General features: G+C 32.9%; 1 protein-coding gene and 1 long non-coding RNA gene across 3 annotated transcripts in view; one reads left to right on the top strand and one right to left on the bottom strand.

Annotated features, from left to right (window-relative positions):
- LOC118905739 overlaps nucleotides 1-18,937 on the top strand; it is a 203,463-nt gene that overhangs the window by 8,812 nt on the left and 175,714 nt on the right. Inside the window, exons 2-3 of one of the 2 annotated variants that reach the window (XR_005022335.1) lie at nucleotides 7,414-7,518; nucleotides 16,783-17,407. This is a non-coding gene — a long non-coding RNA (uncharacterized LOC118905739). Of the gene's footprint in view, nucleotides 1-7,413; nucleotides 7,519-16,782; nucleotides 17,408-18,937 lie in introns of those variants that run through there. The other variant, XR_005022334.1, reaches the window with a different exon arrangement.
- The window catches only part of PNPT1 (polyribonucleotide nucleotidyltransferase 1), a 41,418-nt gene continuing 23,954 nt past the window's right edge, over nucleotides 1,474-18,937 (bottom strand). Inside the window, exons 15-28 of the mRNA XM_036872488.1 lie at nucleotides 17,415-17,451; nucleotides 15,421-15,487; nucleotides 15,191-15,280; nucleotides 13,959-14,012; nucleotides 9,563-9,669; nucleotides 9,032-9,103; nucleotides 8,878-8,941; nucleotides 8,389-8,472; nucleotides 7,975-8,058; nucleotides 6,813-6,919; nucleotides 6,669-6,724; nucleotides 5,532-5,610; nucleotides 3,596-3,643; nucleotides 1,474-2,383 (exon numbers count right to left, since the gene is read on the bottom strand). Of these exons, the coding sequence (XP_036728383.1) occupies nucleotides 2,249-2,383; nucleotides 3,596-3,643; nucleotides 5,532-5,610; nucleotides 6,669-6,724; nucleotides 6,813-6,919; nucleotides 7,975-8,058; nucleotides 8,389-8,472; nucleotides 8,878-8,941; nucleotides 9,032-9,103; nucleotides 9,563-9,669; nucleotides 13,959-14,012; nucleotides 15,191-15,280; nucleotides 15,421-15,487; nucleotides 17,415-17,451 (1,084 nt within the window). The 3' untranslated portion in view covers nucleotides 1,474-2,248. The remainder of the gene's footprint in view (nucleotides 2,384-3,595; nucleotides 3,644-5,531; nucleotides 5,611-6,668; nucleotides 6,725-6,812; nucleotides 6,920-7,974; nucleotides 8,059-8,388; nucleotides 8,473-8,877; nucleotides 8,942-9,031; nucleotides 9,104-9,562; nucleotides 9,670-13,958; nucleotides 14,013-15,190; nucleotides 15,281-15,420; nucleotides 15,488-17,414; nucleotides 17,452-18,937) is intronic.

The following is an 18,937-nucleotide window of genomic DNA, read 5'->3' as shown; positions in this document are numbered from 1 at the left end:
TAAATGCTTTAAAAATATCACCTTGCACTGGCTATGTCATTTTATATTCTTTAATAAAATTTGCTTTCTAATTCTGGTGAAGAACAGGCACAAGACTAAGGAGTACAAGACTGTGAAACTGGTTTACAGAAGGGAAAGGCTGCTGTATATTCTAGACATACAATACCAATAAAGTTGTTAGTCTCTTTATCTGGAATTTTCTTTCCCAAATAGCTGCATATCTTCCTCCACTTCATTCAGGTCTCTGCTCAAATGTCACCTACTCAGAGATGCTATTCTGGATCATTTTATCTAATATAGTACCTTTTTTTTTTCTTTTTAAATCACTGTATCCCCTTACCCATTTGTTTTTCTTTAAAGAACCTACCACTATCTGAGATGTTGTATACTTATTGTTTCCATCCACTAGAATGTGAGCATTGGAACTTTATCTGTTTTGTTTACTGATGCATCTGCTGTACACATTATAGTACCTGGCACATAGTAAGTGTTGAATAAATGAATGCCATGCTTGGCTGAACTGAAGTGAGAACGATACTGATGTTAGATCTAGAAATTCAAGATATTCTATAAGAGAAGAAAAAATGTATTAAAAAACTGTAATTTATGGGCAGGGAGACGTCAATAACAAAGGTTATAAAGGAAAAAGTCTTTAAGTACCTATATTGCACTAACTACCCAAATGGGAACTCAATTTGATTTGAGTCATTATAATTTAGAGATCTTAGCATATGATAGCCGTCATAGAAAGCCTTTTTTGGAAAGCAGGGAAAACTACCAAGATGTGAATGTGAAAAATAAGAAAAGTCCAGATATAAAGTGTATGCTCTTGGTTTAAGTGGAAATGAGACCCTTTTCGGGGTTTGTAGTTAGTGACTTGTATTTTCACTTTGTGGCACTACTGGTCTCTAGAGTTTAAGAACTAGCTTTATTTTTCCATATTATTAGCAGCTGGGAGTCTTTTTGAAAAATAAAATCTAAAACTCAAGAAAAACATAAATTACAATTTTGAAATTGTACCAGTAAGGGTTATGTCTTAAACAGAAGACAAAGTGAGAATAAAATTGTTTTGTCACTATTATAAAATAGAACAATGAAATGTACAAAGCATATAATTTAAATTTAATCTTTCATTTTCAGTTGATCTTCAATAGTTCAGAAAGTATATCAACATTGCCTGTCATGCTATTTTACATACTATACATATACATAATCAATGTTTACTGACTTAAATACCCACATTTAAAAAATCTTTGGTCAGCTAAATTTTTAGTATTTTCTGAACTAGTTAGCCCTGAGTCAAGAATTTACAAATATTTTATCAGATTTATAAAAGGAAGAAGATTCTAAATTATGACTTCCACGAACCATTTACTTTTTTTGTGGAATTATAATGTGATATATTAAATAATGGGAATGAACATCATCTTACAGCTATTACTAATAATTATATCAATAGCCTCTATACATGGCTGTTTCAAACATTTATTTATTAACTGAAAATCATGATTCCTCCATCCCTTCCACCAAGAACATCCATACATTAGCAACATACACACACAAAATGACCTAGTTCTATATGATGAGTAAATTATTTTTCTGTATTTTCTAAATTTGAAAAATGTATTACCTCATTCTCAACAGGATCCCATTTATAATATTTACTCCACTATGTTTATGGTTTTGTGATCAATTTGAAAGGTGGTATATCATTAAAAGCAGATCAAATTAGCTCCCTCAGCTCCTTACTATATCTGGTAACTGTACTAAAGAAACAGGCACTGGTTTTGAATATGGTAAGTTTCAGTTTGTGAAACAGTTGTGGGTAAGTAAAGCTATTATGCAGAAGTAAGCCATAAGATGGCTAAGAGTAAACTGTCACTACTGTATAGGAAGAAGAAAAATATGTAGGAAGAAATCCATCATAGCAGCAAATGTGACCTATTATTTCTAAATTTTTCAGATATTTCAAAAGTACAGGATTTAAAGGGTAGTCTTTTCTAAGACGTATAAATGATTTGCTTTTAATAATAAATATGTATTGATTTATAATGTAAGTAAGAGTAATATAGGTAATTCGGAATTAAAAAATGGAACACGTAAGGTGAGCAATTTAATACAAATTAGAATATATTTATATTATATATAAATCTACACATTAGAAGATACTACTGAAATTTTGCTATACAGAATATCACTCTAGAATTCTTAAAAAAAAAAAAAGTCACCAGGAAGAATTAAATGATGACTATGAAATAGATTCTCCCATTACAATACTGCTTCTGTCATTTAAAGTTTTGACAACAGTTGTAGCTGGAGACTGGAGCACTTTACGAGAAAGCCTCATTCTTCCATCAGCTGGATCACGTCCAAAGTATTTCACCTGTGTTAAAGAAACAAATATACTTTAAAAGTTACAGCACATTGACTGATACCCAAATTATTGGGTTGGCCAAAAAGTTCGTTCGGGGTTTTCCCTGAAATGTTAATTTAAATTTACATGGTCCAAATAAAGCAATGATTAATGTTTTCACTTGTTTACTGAAATCATAGCTCAGTGCTAACTGGAGGTATATGCTAATAAATATAATTTGGTTAAGTAATGATTATAAAAAAAGAAAAGATGGGGGGATTTAGTTGCCCAATTATAATCTTCTGTTAGACTTATCTGTGCCTTATTCTTATAAGAGGTGTTTTGGTTTTTTTTTTCTGTTTTTTTTTTTTTTTTAATAAGAGGTTCTCATCTGAACCTAGATAAGGGTTTCCTGAGCCTAAGTATGCTACCAACTATATAGGATTATGCTTAGGTCACTCACTGTAACACTCAAAGGACCATCTATCACACTGGAGGTTATTTGGCTTGAACACAGACATTGAAAGTCAGGGGGAAATGTGGTTGTCTTTTTACATCAGAAGGGACTTAAAAACTATCTTATACAGAGAGATTATGTTTTAGTTCTTATCTTTCTCTAGAGGCTACTTGAACAGTGGGACTACAGATTGGGAATAAACCAGAAGTCTTAGTCACTCAGGTCATGGGTATCATCAGGAACAACTGGAACAGAATGTGGTGCAGCCAAAAAAAAAACGAGACTGTCAACCACTTCTTTCATCTACTCATACAGGACTATTAAAAAGGTCAATTTTGTTATCAAAATTCTAGAACTGACATCATGGCTTTCATCAAACTCAAAAACTTTTAGCCTCAAGCAGTATAGAAGCAATTAAAGTCTCAACTCCTCAAATACCTTACCTTATCAAGAGTAAGGCTAAAGAGTTACCTTATCAAGTTTCTTATATCCTGTCTCCAAATCACTGACTCTGCATAGCCATCCCTGACAGGCTCATGTATTTTTAAAAGCTCTAAAGGGGACTACTGTCCTAACTAACATGTAAGCTCCTTGAGGGAAAGAATTGCATCTAAATCCCTGATGAGTCTGTTTTAAGCAACCCTAAAGTTAAAAAAGAAGCACAGCATATAAATAATATAAATCACACATGTTGATTTGATTCTTTCAGCTTATTTGATGAAACAAATAATTGAAACTTCAAGTATAATTTACAACTTTAAGGCTAAAAGGTTGAATACAAGTACCTGAATTTCTTGGCCAACTTCTAAACCTAAAGCAGTGGGATGTTTAATCTGAAAGAGAACGTGTTAATCTATTAGTTGTCATGCATAATTACCTACTATCCATGGTAGTACACATTTTTTTCCAAGTGGAAAACAGCTTTATTGGTTTTTCTGATTATAAAATCTGTTAATTATAAAGATTTAAAATAATACAGAAGTATTCAGATGATAGTAAAAATCATCCAAAACCCCTCTGCTTGTAGATAACTAATGGTAACACTCCAATGAGTATCCCTTCAAATAGCTATTTAGTGTGTGTCTTGCATTTATAAAAATGGACCTTACTGAGCTTGTTGTTTTATAATACACAGATTTTTATTCAATAACATGTTGAGATCTTTTCATATTAATAAATGAAGCATTATAATTGAATATTCAAATTACATTATTTGTTTAACCAATCCCCTAAAGATGGTCATTTAATTTGTTTTAAATTCCAGTGTTGCAAATGTTAATAATCAGTGAATCTAGGTGAAAGGTATATGGGTGTTCAGTCTATTATTTTTTCAACTTTTCTGTAGGTTTAAAAAGTTTCAAAATAAAAAGTTGAGGGAAAATAAACTGCAGTGTTGCAATTATTATATATTCATATAGTCTATCCTCTCAGAACAAAGTCTGAGAGGAACTTTGTGGTGGAACTTCTAGGTCCAAAGGTACTTGTATATTTACCAAACACTCTCCAAAAAGTTTGCCCCACTTTACATTCCTATCAACTATCAACAGTGTATGACAGTGTCCATTTTTTCTCTACACTCTTATTTATGCACATTGGGAATTTTCAACTATCTGAAAAGTTGAAAAATGGTAACTTGGCTTTATTTGCAGTTTAAAAAATTGCTGTTGATACTGAATATCTTGGTTGGCTTAAAAAAAAACCAACAGTTTTTCCATGTTCTTTGTTCATTTTCCTATTGATATTCATCTTTCTTACTGACCTACACAAGCCCTTTGTATATGAAGCCTCTGTCATATAAGCATTTTTTCCCCTAAGTTGCTGCTTGTCTTTCAAACTTATTGTAGTTTTGCCATAATTTAAAAAAATCATGGGGTCAAATTTTATCACTTTATTTACATTTTTGGCTTTGATATCATGCTGAGAAAGATTTTCCCCAGTCCCAACATCATTAAATATGCATATTTTCTTCTAGTGTCCTTCCTCAACCCTCACCCCTCCCGATGCCCAGATTTTCTTTTTCTGCCCTCACTGCCTTAAAAAGAAAAGTTTTCTTTTTTATATTTAGCTCCTTGATCCAAATGGGATTTCGGTATAAAAAGAGGAAATATCCTGTTTTATTATAACTAGCTGTACCAATATCATTTATTGAATAATCCTTGTTTCTTCACTGACTAAAAATGCAACTTTTAGTATGTATTATATTCTTATGTATATAACTGGGTTTATTTCTGGTCTTTATTTTCTTTTGTCTATTTCTGGGCCAGTAATACTGTTTTATCCTGTATTACTTTATAATATTTGGTAAAACAGACCTATTATTTCTCTGCCCCCATAGTATTCTTGAATGGTTTCATAATGGTCTTCCAAATGTATAGACTACAACAAAGACTAAGAACATCCTAAGAATTATCTTTCCATGAATGACTGGTCAGGAAAATTGGGAAAACAGGGCGGTAACTAGATATTTTTACTAACTGCTATGTGTTAACCCTAGAGGCTAGTCTACCTTAAAACACTCAAGAATGTTTCTATTCCATCATGGAAAGAGAAATATTATCTGGTAAACAGTGTAAAACAGCAGTATCTCTGTCTTTTTGGTTTTGTTTTTGTATTTAGGCTAGTAGTGGACAAAATGTACAATCCTCATCAACCTAGGTAATTTCACTATGGTTATTTTAAGGCAGTTTTAAAAATAATCAACTATGCCTTTCTTGTTTTTACCTTTCGTTGATCAAGTTGTGTGTTATGAAGTAGTACTGCAGTCATATTTGGATATAGTTTAACCATTACTCCAGTGTCTCTATGAAAAGGAAAAAAGCCTGGTTAGAACGATAAGTTACTCTATTATCTACTGATAATTAAACTGTGATTATGTTTTCATAGGAGAACAAAGTAAAAAAACACATTAAAAACCCCTCTCCAGTATATGTTTTTGTAACTATAAAAAGTATCTAAGAGGGATACTTATTTTTCCAATTGAAAATACACTTTATATTTAAATACTTATGGATCAAAGGACAGAGAAAAGATAAAGGAAAAAATATGCTGGGAAAAGCTCCTGGAATATATATTCTTTTATATTTTTCTTCATAATATTTTCCAAAAAATTTTGAAATGACATTAAATATTTTAAAATAAGTGTAGAATTATCATCAACCTATTAAGGAGTGATTTAAGGAAGGGGGTTACATAAAATGGGATACTTATTTCATTAAAAAATATATCTTCCTTTTTTTCTTTAATCTACTAAAAAAAACCCCATCCCATTTCTTAGTTTTCACCTGTGATATTAAACAAATTATCCCATTGCCTTTTATAATTCATTTCAAATTTCAAATAGTTCTGAACATTCATGCTACATTGGATAATTTTTTTTTTCTTAAAGGGAATTTTCTGACTCAGAAAATGCAATCTTTTTAGCTGGTGAAAAAATGATTTGAGGTTGAAACTGGCATTTAAAAAAAAATGCACTACTTAGGCATTAAGTAGTAGTATCTTTAAAACAGACCAACAAGAAACTACCAAAAAAAAAAAAAGAAGAAAGAAAAAGGAGATATTGCTAAGTCTATTTGGGGCTTGTTTATTGGGAAGATTAAAATGGTGGGAAATTTGGTTAAAGAAAACAATTCAGTTAGAATAATATATTAGTATAATTATAATCACAGAACCATGTTAGTGAAAATCTACAAACTCGTGCAGAAAATAAATTTTATGTTAAAAATAAATAATGATTATATGGTAATTGACATATAATCTAAACATCTTACAATTTCAAAGTAAATAATGCAAATGTGAAGTTAACATGAGCTTGTAATATAAATCTTATAAAAAGCAGCACAGCATTTTAGTTGATATTACCTGATTTCAGTTATTGTGGCGGTATATACTGCTCCAAATTCTAATTGCTGCTCTTGCTGTAAGTGCAAAATAAGCCGTAAGATTCATAAAGAAAACAGCAACAAAAAGTAGAAAAAAACTGACTATTAAAAGATCTGTTCTTACATCATCTTTGCAGATTTCGGTAATGAAGTCTCTTGCTTCATGCATGGCACTGGGTGTTGGTGCAAATATAGAAAATGTTTCTTCATCCACCTGACTAATAGTTACTCCTTTAAAAAAAATAATTTTATATATTAAAATATATAATATATAATATATATATATTATATATTGCTATATATATATAATATATATATTATATATTGCTATTATATATATTATATATTGCTATATATATATATAATATATAATATATATATTATATATTGCTCATTCCACTGGAGAATAGTCTTAAAAGTAGATGTGAGAGCAGGGGAGTGACCTGGAGGTAGCTGGGCAGGGTTGTGCTATGCTGAATCACTGCTTTAGAAATGAAGGGATTCATTTATCAACAAATACACACTGCACACCTGCTATGTATCCAACACTGTGCTAGGCCCTGGGGATACAGCAGTGAGCCAATGTCCCTACTTTCTTGGAGCCCACAGTCTGGTGGGAGAAAGCATATAAGTTCTAATTTTGGAGAGTTTGGTTTTGTGCTCTTAATTATGAGAAGAAACTATACTAGAACCCTTTCCTCACCTTTCTCCCTCTTACTCTGTAGAGTGGTGAACAGATGGATGAGGGACAAAATCATGTCCGTTTCTCAACCCTGAGAACTGCCCAAGGTGACTCTACTTCTCGCTCTCCTTCAGTAACCTCAAATCTGGTAAGTACTAGGTAACCCAAAGATTAATTCCAGAAAAAAAAAATTGTAAAGCATACTACTTCTACACATACCCTTTAAATAAAAGAGTCTAAATAAATAAGACTAAGTGAAAAATAGCAGAACTCATAAGAAAAATTAAAGCAAAACTCCTCTAAAGTGAAAAAGTAATTTTTCTAAATGTTTGATTTTAAAATGTTGAAGAAAAACTGATGAATTCTAAGTCAGCCTTCTTGAATATGAAGATGATCGTTTGCTAATTTATTAAGAGGCATACACAGAAAACTTACAGTAAAGACATGTCAGTGTTATATCCTTTTTTCATCTCATTGAGATGTCAATGTTACATCTGTCTCTCATTTCTCAAACTTATTTTTGGAGAAACACAATAGAGGTGAAATGGCAAACTTACGTGACCTAGCATTAAATAAAAAATCCCAAACATCATACAACTCTTACCTGTTTCAGCCTGAAGTTTTTTTAAATGATATCCACCTGGTCCAATAAATTTTGCTCGTTTTGATAATGGAACCTGAACAGTTTCTGAAATGTAGTACAGACAAAAATAAAAATTATTTAAATATATATATATACACACACACATATATATATATGAACCTAAAACATGTACTGGTCACTCAAGACTTGGCCTAGACACATGTAAAAATATTGCAGTATGAAATATAGAAAAACAATTTGCTATGTGACTTAAAACAATTCTAACATCTAAGAATATCCCCTGAAATTTAAAGTATTTTAACTATAAAAGCATTTGACTTTTTTGTTTTGTGTATGGATTTTAAAAAAATTTTAAATACCAGTGTACTTTCATATGTTTACCTTATCATGAAATCAGTAATTTTAATGTATTACCTACAACAGGTCCATTTTCTTTTCTAGATGCTCGAGGTTTTGAAATAGTTTTGTTCATAATCTGTAATATCTCCTTCTTTGCCGCTTGAAGAGATAAAAACATAATAAAATTATAACTGTATAAAATAAATGTGATCAGATATAGCAGTATTCTTAGTTTTATGGAGTGGAATCCAAACTCTTTAGCTTAATAATCAAAGTTCTTTACATCCCAATTACCTTAACAATTCTACTTGTATTCCCTTCTCCAATCCTATCTCAGGGAGTCAATTTGTAAAAACTGAATTTTCACTGGTTTTCCACATTGATGATTAGTCATGTACCCAATAACTTAATACTTCTTGATCTAGGTTGTTACATTAAATTTCATTTTCTAAAGCAGTATTTTATAATAAGCCTACTTTTAATAATAAGCCTAATAGGAATTATAGTTCCCATTAACACAAAGACAGTGATAAAAGGAGAATCAGGCACACTGGCTTGGCTTACCTGAGGCTTGCTGAATGGCCTCCATTACAATTTTTATTGGTATTCCAGGTAATTTAATGTCAGCCTAATATGGAAAAGCCGAAAAATTATGTAAATATTGATTTATGACCTTATTTAAATATTTAAAAATGAAACAAAATGGGTTTTAAAATACCTGTAATGCAGTTATTCCCTTAGTAGTGCCGGCTATCTTGAAATCCATGTCACCATGGTAATCTTCAATCCCCTTAAAGAATTTAACAAATTATGATATAATTTTAAACAAAAGTGAAATTCACCCATAGTCACTGTAGAGGAATTTTTAAAAATAGCTTTATAAGTAAACCATGTCCTTTAGGACTATACACAAAAAAATATCTTGTATATTAACTACTGCTTTCAATTTGTGGCTTTTTAAGTTATAAATATTTCGTTAGAAAATCACTTTATTTTTCATGTTCCCCCCCCCATAAATGAATGCATAAGGATTAATTTATGATCATCCTAAAGTGAGCCATTATGGATACTTATACTGTAATATTTATTTTTAACTCACATCCTATAAAATCCAAGGCAAATATGCAGAAGAGGAAAGTAAGAACAAGGACTTCTATTTCTCCAGCACTAGCATTCTTCTAAACACACTATGCTTGTAAAGTGTGTATAATCTTCACCATTAAATATTTGAAAATGTGAATATACTTGCCAGAATATCTGTCAGCAAACGATAATCTTCTATTTCACCCTTGTCAGGATTGTTTTTGGTGACCAATCCTATTGCCACACCTGCGACAGCAGATGAAATTGGAACTCCTATAATTGAGAAAAAGAACTTGTGTGCAGTGTGTACATCAGCCTAACATAGGTTATTCATCTTCTTTTGACATTGGATGGTGTTCTAAATTGACAATTCCAAAACTAAGTTAGAGTACAGGTCTTAATAAATCATATGACTATCTCCTTTCCTCTTTAACATATAATAAAAGCTCCTTAACATAATTCTAATTTTGTTCTCAACAAAAACCTAATAATAGCAAACTTAACTCTTAAAGTAATCCGTTTCTTTGCCCTTTGCTTTTGGTGCCTTCTTTTTCTTTTTTTTTTTGAAAAGTAATCATGTATTTGGTAAATTGTTCCAGCCTGAGCCCTTTAGTCCACCTTCCCATGACAGCCACTATTAGATTTTTTGTATATCCTCCCAGAAAATTATACCCAGGGAGTAAAAATGTGAGTGTAATCTTTTCTTTTCTTTACCTTATTCTTTTCAATGGCTGCAGAGTACTCCCTGTATGTGTTTATAAGCTATACAATAGAAGTGCGGTTACTGAGTCAAAGGGTGTGTGAATTTACATTTGTTATAGTGTCAACCACAGTCTTCCACAGTGTGTAGCATTTTATACTTTTACCAGCAGTATATGAGGGTACCTGCTATTCTACATTCTTGTTAATTTTTGTCAAATCTTTTGACCTTTGCCATCTGAATGATAAAGATGGCAGCTTATTGTTTTTAACTTGATTTCTGTTTGAGTGAAGTTGAACTTTTTTTCATGTTTTTAAACCATTATATTTCTTTTTCTGTGAACTGCCTATTCATGGCCTTCAACCATTTTTTTATGTGGTTGTTAGTCTTTTTCTTATTGATTTGTAAGAGCTCTTTTAATATGGACAGATCTTTGTTAAATATATAGAATATTATATAGTAAATAAAATATAAATATGAAATGTAATATAAAATATTATTTTCTAGTTTGTTGACTTTCTTGTGATTTTTTTTTTTCCTGTAGAGGATTTTATATGCAATCACAGTTCCTGGATTTTGCTTAGAAAGGTTGTTTTTTTTTTTTTCTGGCCGTGCCACACGGCTTGTGGGATCTTAGCTCCCTGACCAGGGATTGAACCCCGGGCCACTGTAGTGAAAGCACTGAGTCCTAACCACTGGACTTTGGGGGAATTCCCTAGAAAGGTTTTTTCTGTTCAAGATTTTCATAAAATCTTCCTTGTTTAATTAAAAAAAAAAGTTTAAAGTTTTGATCACTTGGAATTTATTTGGTATAAAGAAGTGTGACAGAGACCTCATTTCATATTCTCTAAGCAATCTCACATATGCCCACAGTTTTAACTATCACCTACAATGTTGATGACTTAGAAATCTGTCCCTCCTGCCTAGTTCTCTTTGCTAAACCCTGGATCTGTATAGCCCATCTGCCTATTGGACATCTCCAGCTAAATGTCCCCAACACATCTTAAATATATATACAATTATGTTCAAAATTTAATCACCCCCAATAAATCCTTTCTCTCGTGCATTCCGTCTTGGTTGAAAGCAATAAGACACTCATACTAGAATCAACACATCTTTCCTCATTTCCTATACACTATCAAGTCACAAAGATCTGATTAGTTTATCCTCTAAATTTTTAAAAACATTGTCCTGGATACTGAAATATCCATTTCGACTCCTTTAGTCCAAGTCCACATTATTTCTTGCCCTGGCAACAGTTTCCCTGTCCAGTTTTTTAGATTTTAGTAACCCCATCCACACCCCAGCTCCTGTTCTCTCCCACCACATCTCCTAGGGCTATCACGTAAGCTAGGAAAAACTACCCCCAAAAGAAAAAAAGCAGATTCGCATCATGCCACTCTTCTCCATAAAATCCTTCAAGTTCCCCATTACCTGCTTCCAGGAATTTTTTATTTAAGTTCTGTGGTCAAAAAAGTTTGGGAAATAGTACATATCCTGCTCCTAGAGATTCAATATTCACATTAACATATTTAAGTTTATTTAAACCATATTAAACACACTTGCTTAACCCTGTGCAAACCTACTTTAGAACAAATTTTTTTCCATAGTATACAATAATCAACATCCTGTTGTACTCTATTTTATGGAATACTGAGTTGGGAGATACTAGCTTTAATAGTTCAAACTCCTTAATGTAATAATGATCTTTGAAATCTGGTCCCAGTTTATTACATCATCACTTCTTTCAAATACATTTCAGGAACATACTATACTGTTTCATAACTTTGCATATGTTGTTCCTTTCACATGAAATACGGGCCCTGATGCTAATATGCCTGGTCAACAACCACTCAACCTTTAAACCCAGATGAAATGTCGCTGTCTCTATGAAGCCAATTATGTTCAACCTAGTTCTTCATCCATATTGTACATATTTGTATTATCTCTTTGATATGTTAGTATCTTTATGTTTGTTTTTGTTCCTGTAAACTTTTAAAAAACTGGGTACCATTTGTATCCCTGGAGCATAGACAGTGTCTGATGTAGGACATGGCAAGCACTTGTGTTTGAATCGAATACCATTTGTTGGCTCTTCTCACAGGATTTGACATTTATTCTTGTCAAATTTTTTTTCTTTTTGGCTCCATATTTTTTTATCTTGTCAACATTTTTTTTTTAGAGATTAAAAACTGTCATTTAACATATCAGTCACATACTCCTTTTTATTGGAAGGCCAGTGTCCTTAGTCAAGTCAATAACAAAAAACATTGACGGGGACAGGGTTTAGGATGGAGCATCTTCAAGTATTCTACTTGAGACTCCTCTCCAACCTACCCATCAGATTATCCAGTCCTGGCTGCTCACCCTTCAACCAGTTATATATAAATGGTATACTTATTACCCTTTCTTAATTTCTGCATCATTTACTGCCAAGGTCATAAACTGCCAAGCTGAACTCTAGATACACTGTACAAGCAGCACCCTCCGTCTCTACTCTAAACCTAGTAATATTTTCAAAAACAGAAAATGAGTTTACTATGGCATGACTTATTTTAAATGAGTCTCTTCTGGTTCCTGTCTTAAAATACTTATACACTATTCTTTTACCATTTAAGAGTCTTGCCAAGGGTCACTGTCAAGTTCACTGGGTTATACTTTACAGAAAATACATTTCTTATTTTTCAGAGTAAGAATTCTTTGTGTCTTTGGTATACTAATCTCCATGATTTCTCCAATACTGCCAAATTGGTTTCAGTTATCTTATCCTGAAGTTCTCATCATTACTTAGGATGGGTTTTTGTCTAGACCTAAAGATCTGAATTCATTTAAAGCAGTTAAAGACTCTCTTATGATCTTTTATCTTTCAGTTCACCTTTTTCAGGATTTGTTCTGTGTTTTCCAATATGAGATTATAAGAGTGATGAATGCAAGCTCCATGAGGACAGGAACTTCATTTTGTTTACCACTGTGTCCCAAGAGCTTAGATCAGTGCTTGGCACAGAGGTAGCATACAATAAAGATTTGTTGAATGAATGAATGAAGGTGAAAATAGAAATGGTATTTTACCAGCTACCTTAACTATCAGATTATGTTTTCCTTCCACTGAACACAACTAGAAAAGTGCCTTTAATTGCCTTTAGCTTTTTTTGCTTTGGCTTAAGTTTTAATCTTTTTAGAAATGGTATTATACATTTATACCATTCCTTCATTTCATCCTTGGTTATGTTATCCTTTCTATCCTTCTGTTTTTCTGTACTGTAAATGTATGAACTTATAGGGAACTCTTTGTGTGGCCTCTTGAGTGTCTTTAGTTTCCTTTTCTCTTCTTGAATAGCATCATTGGTGACTGGCAGATACTGTTTTCAGAGTCTCTTAACATGTTGCTTCTTTCCCTTTTGGTGTTTCAGATCCAGAGATAATACTGAACCACTTGCAATCTTCCTTTTTATCCTGAAGTTCTGTGTACTCTTCTATGAGTGGCATTGTTCTTCTCAGGGCTTGCATAAATCAACTGAAAGATTACATAGTTACTTTCCTTTATGGGTCCTAATACTCCTGCTTGCTAATCCAAACTTCCTTAGTGAATGGAACCAATTGCAGAGCTCTCAGAAAGCCCCTGGGGTCACCAAGTAAATAATTTCAGTGTATTGCTCTTAGCCAAGAATAAGAATTCCAGCAGATACCTGTATAGTTGAAGCTGTACTTTGTAACTATCTTCCTTCTGGCCAGGTTTGGTAATCTGTAATCTGACTTCTCCAAATCTTACTAAAATTCAATTAAAAAAAAATCCTATATTTTATACTAATCAAGTATATGTATATAAATAAGCTTTGGTAGTTTTGAGACATGACTCTTTTACCTGCATCCATTAAAGCTAAACTTCCACCGCATGCAGATGCCATAGAAGATGATCCTATACAAAGAAAGAAATAAAAATACTTGCTTTAATACTGATTTTTGTTAAATGTAGAAAATTGCTACTACTGGTTATTTCCTTACACATACTCATCTATAATTTAAATATTCAATATTCTTTCCTTCCTTCTTTTTAAAAGCATTTAAGGCAACCTTTCCTAAACCACAAACTGCAGAGCTGCACAGTCCAATATGATAGCCATTAGCAACATGTGGCCACTAAATTTAAATTATTTGAAATAAATTCAGTCCCTCAGCTGGACAGCACAGAGAGAGAGAATTTCTGTCACTACAGAAAGTTCTACTGGACAGCAGTGCTAGAGATTCTGATTCTAAGAAACCTACCAGAAAAAACAGCATGCCTCTTCTGTTGCTTAATCAGAAGGCAGTTAAAGATACAGGGCTATAGCTCTCTCACTGGACCATAAGCTATAGACTAGTCACACCCAATAGAGAACAGAAAGTCTCTAGTTTAAATTCTGAGCTTTGGTGTTTTTTAAAAAATATCTATGAACATCTATCTATGTCTGCTACATGTTTGAGAACTACATGCTCTTTCTGCCTTTAATAATTATATCACCTTTCCTTGACCTGTGGACCGATTTTTAATTTAAATTTGACTTTTTGGGAATTCCCTGGCATTCCAGAGGTTAGGACTCTGCGCTTTCTCACTGACGAGGGCCCAGGATCAGTCCCTGGTTGGGGAACTAAAATCCCACAAGCCACAGAGCCCTGCCAGAAAAAAAAAAAAAAAAAATTTCCTTTGAAACAAAAAATAAATTTGACCTTTTAGCCCAGTCTCTTTCTGTGATATCTACTTATATCTGTGATATATGACAGGTATTCCCTGCTTAATGGCTCACTATATATTTTTCCCTTCCTCTCTCCAAGCTGGCCTTGCTCTGTGGCTTGTTTATAAAAATAAAACAGATAACCCAAACTGGATCTATTGTAAAAGACACATAAAGAGAAATATTTGTTTTATATTATATTGTTTTCAAAACAGCTCATTAGCGAAGAACAGATTCAGATAAGTATATGATTAAACACATTTTTCTCTTGCAGTGGGTTGGGTACTGTAGTAATAAATGTAATGTAACATTATTTATGAAAAGCTAAAACTGTAACAGGGAGTCTGTTCTTTTTGACTAGGAAAAATATATTTCAAAACCATACCATTTGACTCTAGTACTTCAGATGTGACTCTTATGGTGAAAGGAAAATCTTTAGGAATAACAGGATACAAAGCTCTCTCAGCAAGAGCACCTAAATCAGAAGAGAAAATAATAAGCAAAAAAAATGTGCTCACCATTGTAAAGCAATTATACTCCAATAAGGATGTTTAAAAAAAAAAAAATGCTAAGTCTCTGTAAGAATACCATGTACATATACCGATTTGTACTTACCGTGCCCAAGTTCTCTTCTATTTACACCAGTGACTTTGCCAATTTCATTAGTTGCATAGGGAGGAAACTTAAAAACAAAAACAAAAACCACGTACATATACAAATGACATGGAAAGATATCCCATATATATAATAAGTTACAAAACAGTAGAATCTCATTTTTGTTAAAAAAAAAAAAAAGTACATTCATATACACACAGAAAATGTCTGGACATCTAAAACATATACCAAATTGCTAAAAGTAGCTATTTCTAGTGTTTATGTGACCTGGGGTGGGAAATGGATGGTTATGGGGATTTACACCACAAATTTCTATAATGTTTAAATTGTTAACAATAACAAAATACTTTATTTTTGTAATACAAGAAATGTACGTATTTTTAAAAAATGCACATTGAGGAAACAGATCTTTTTCAATAAGGGTTTTACTTTAGCCAGGGGTTGCAAACTATTTTATTTGATTGATATATCGTCTTAAAAGAATGTGAACTAGTTGCAGTCATTTAAAAAATTGAGAAATTTCCCATACAAATCTGGAATGTTTTTAAAAAGGAGAGATGGAACATGAATCTGATAAAGCCTCTGGATCTAGCAGTCAATTTGCAGGAGACAGAAAGACAGAGGAACGTGCTGAACTGCACCATGAGTGCAATCAGCAGCACCCAGACTGTGGGGAGCACTACAGGTCAGAAGGCTCTGCGGCTTCAACAGAAAGACTGTAAAGAAAAGAATGTGACAGAGGAGAGACCTATAGATTAAAAGAGACAAAGAAATACCAAATTTTAAAAAAATGGACAAGACTACACTGTAGTACCTAGGGATGTGCAATAAAAATCCAAGGAAGTGATTACTATAAAACTTAGGAGAGTAGTTTATTTTCAGGGGAAGAAGGGTATTAAGACTGGGATGAAAAACATGGAGGAGCTTCTGGGGTGACTGGCAACATTCTATACTGTGACTTGGGTGGTGGTTACAAGGGTGTCTGCCTTATAAAAACCCATTAAGTCATCCTTTGTTTTATATGGTTTTCAGTATCTGTATTTTATGATAAAAAGGTTTTTTAAAAATGGGATAATACAGCAATAACGGCCCATATCTTTCTCCTGCCCCCACCCTCACCTCTTTCCCCAATAATCAGCTAGAGCTGCATTTTTCGCAGGTGCCCTTTTTTAAAGATTGCCATGTGCTCTTCAGCTCTTGACAAAGGATGTGCCTTATCAATTACTATTCCTCTGTGGCTTCTGTAGCATCTGGTTATATCCAAAACAGGATATTAGGGACTTAAAACCTGTGAGAATCTCCAGGTTTATGGATATTCTCTAGCATATTTTTTTTACATGAAATGTTCTCTATTAACTATAGCAGATTCAACAAAACTGAGATGTTGGGATTCTGGGCAATCAACAATGGCCACTCAAAAGACCTGCTATGTTACACTAGCCTCCCAGCATGTATGCTTCAAATACTAAAATTAAAGTGCTATATGGTTGTGTTGTATCTGGTCCCTTAGGATTAGTTGTGAATAAAGTCAATCACAAACTCAATTATATGTAATGATTTCATATAAAGTAGTTTAACATTAAATACCTCAGTTCTTTTACTACTAATCAAATGAGTAAAAATATGAACATTTAAATGAACTAAAGGGAGATGGTGATTTGTCAGTTGAGGTATTTGAAAAGCCCCACTTGTTTGAAACACATGTGAACAGTTACAACTCTTTCTTGACCAATACAGTACTCTCTACTATACTTTAACTTTTATGTATGACTCAGAACAGGAAGTTGTTGGTTGGAAAGCTACTACTTGTCTCTCTAAATCCCTTCTGTAAGCAATAAAGTAACAGTGATAGATATATGATAAAACTAGCATAGTAAAATGTTAATGGTAGAACCTAGGTAGTGGATATACTGATATCTACTGTAAAATTCTTTCAACTTTGCTGTATCCTGGAAATCTTTCATAATAAAATATTGGGGAAAAATTCATCTTACCTCATAGTGAAGCATGAAATTTTTATCTTTTATCCCACTGCAAACAAAAAGCATAATATTAAAAAAAAAATCACACAGATACAGATTTATTCAATAAACAACTAAACAAGATGTAAGGGGGATTTAAGAAACAATTGGTTATTAAGGAGAGTTGGTCTGAAATTGAATACCAGAAGAATTAGAAGGATGAATGTCAGAAACAGTATTTTTTTCTGGGGCTTCTGAATGAATTCTACACAGATTTAAGAAAATAATTTTGCTTAAAATAAAGCACATAGATATCCAGATTTGAATACTAAGACAATAGATGCATTTTAAAGCATTAATACGTAGTGAGAATCCTAAATATAAACACATTACTTAAATCTCAGAGTTATGATCTTCCTCCCAGTCAAACATGTGAAATGAAGATCAGTAACTGAAATGATATAGCTGAGAGCAATCAGGAGATCTGACAAGCAAAGATTTTTTTCAGGGTTTGAAAAGAGAACTGTTATGACTGAATCTAGAACAATGGGGAGAATAAGCATGAGAAGTAACAACATTTCTGGAAGCAGGAAACCAGATTTATTTTTAACTAAGGAAAAGACAAGCATATACAGGTTCTTGGCACAAACAGTGTCCCCTTTGAGTGGGATTACAAAAGGCACCTCTCTGTACAGAGGATTTAGAAAGTCCTAGGCTAGGGCTGAATCTGCACAACCATAAATTACAGCCTTGGGGAAAGAAATTTAAAAACCAGACACCTTCAGAAGACTAAAGGAATCATAGATTTAGGGGCTAGAGAGGAGGCTAGGGATCATTAGCCCAGTACCTGCACTTTATAAGATGAGGAAACCAAAGACCAGCATGGCTGAGTGATGTGTACGCCCTCATTTACAGAGGTTACAGACTTAGGACTAGAACACAGAGAGGTATGCTGGCCAAACCCAGTGCACACTCTTATGAAGCTGTGTTGCCTCCTAGAAGAAAGGAGTCAAAATGAAGAAGGATAGGGCAACCACGTTTTGGTCTAGATGGGAATTTAAAATACAAAAGTTTAAGAGCTCCCCCACCACAAAGAATTATGATTATGATGAACATTCAAGTCTTATACATACAGCTGCATTGTTATTTTTATTAGGTACATGAAAAACAATTAGTGATGCTATCCTGAAGATACTGGGGATTATCCTCATCAGTTGGGCAGAAGGAAGAGGGAGGCAGAGTCCTTTGGTCTTCTGAGACCCTTAATAAAGGAAAGGGAAGCAACCCTGTTAGGCACTGAGGAAGATCTGTGGCTGTGAGTTCCAGAACTCTGATGCATAAATGCTGGTGGGGACTGTAATATAGATTCTCATCATCTAAAATTGATCAACATGATTTTACTGCTGACTTTTTAGGATCAGTGGAGGAAAACCGAGTATTTTTTTTTTTAACACAAATTCAAATGTGCCTTGGGATTAGATAAGGTTTTTTCTTTTAACAACTTCCAGATTCTTTTTGGGAACTGGGATTCTTGCTTATTATTTATTTGCTCTATT

This window comes from Balaenoptera musculus, chromosome 13 (assembly GCF_009873245.2).
Source record: "Balaenoptera musculus isolate JJ_BM4_2016_0621 chromosome 13, mBalMus1.pri.v3, whole genome shotgun sequence".
NCBI classification, from domain to species: Eukaryota; Metazoa; Chordata; class Mammalia; order Artiodactyla; family Balaenopteridae; genus Balaenoptera; species Balaenoptera musculus.
This window is presented reverse-complemented; position numbering and strand designations above follow the sequence as displayed.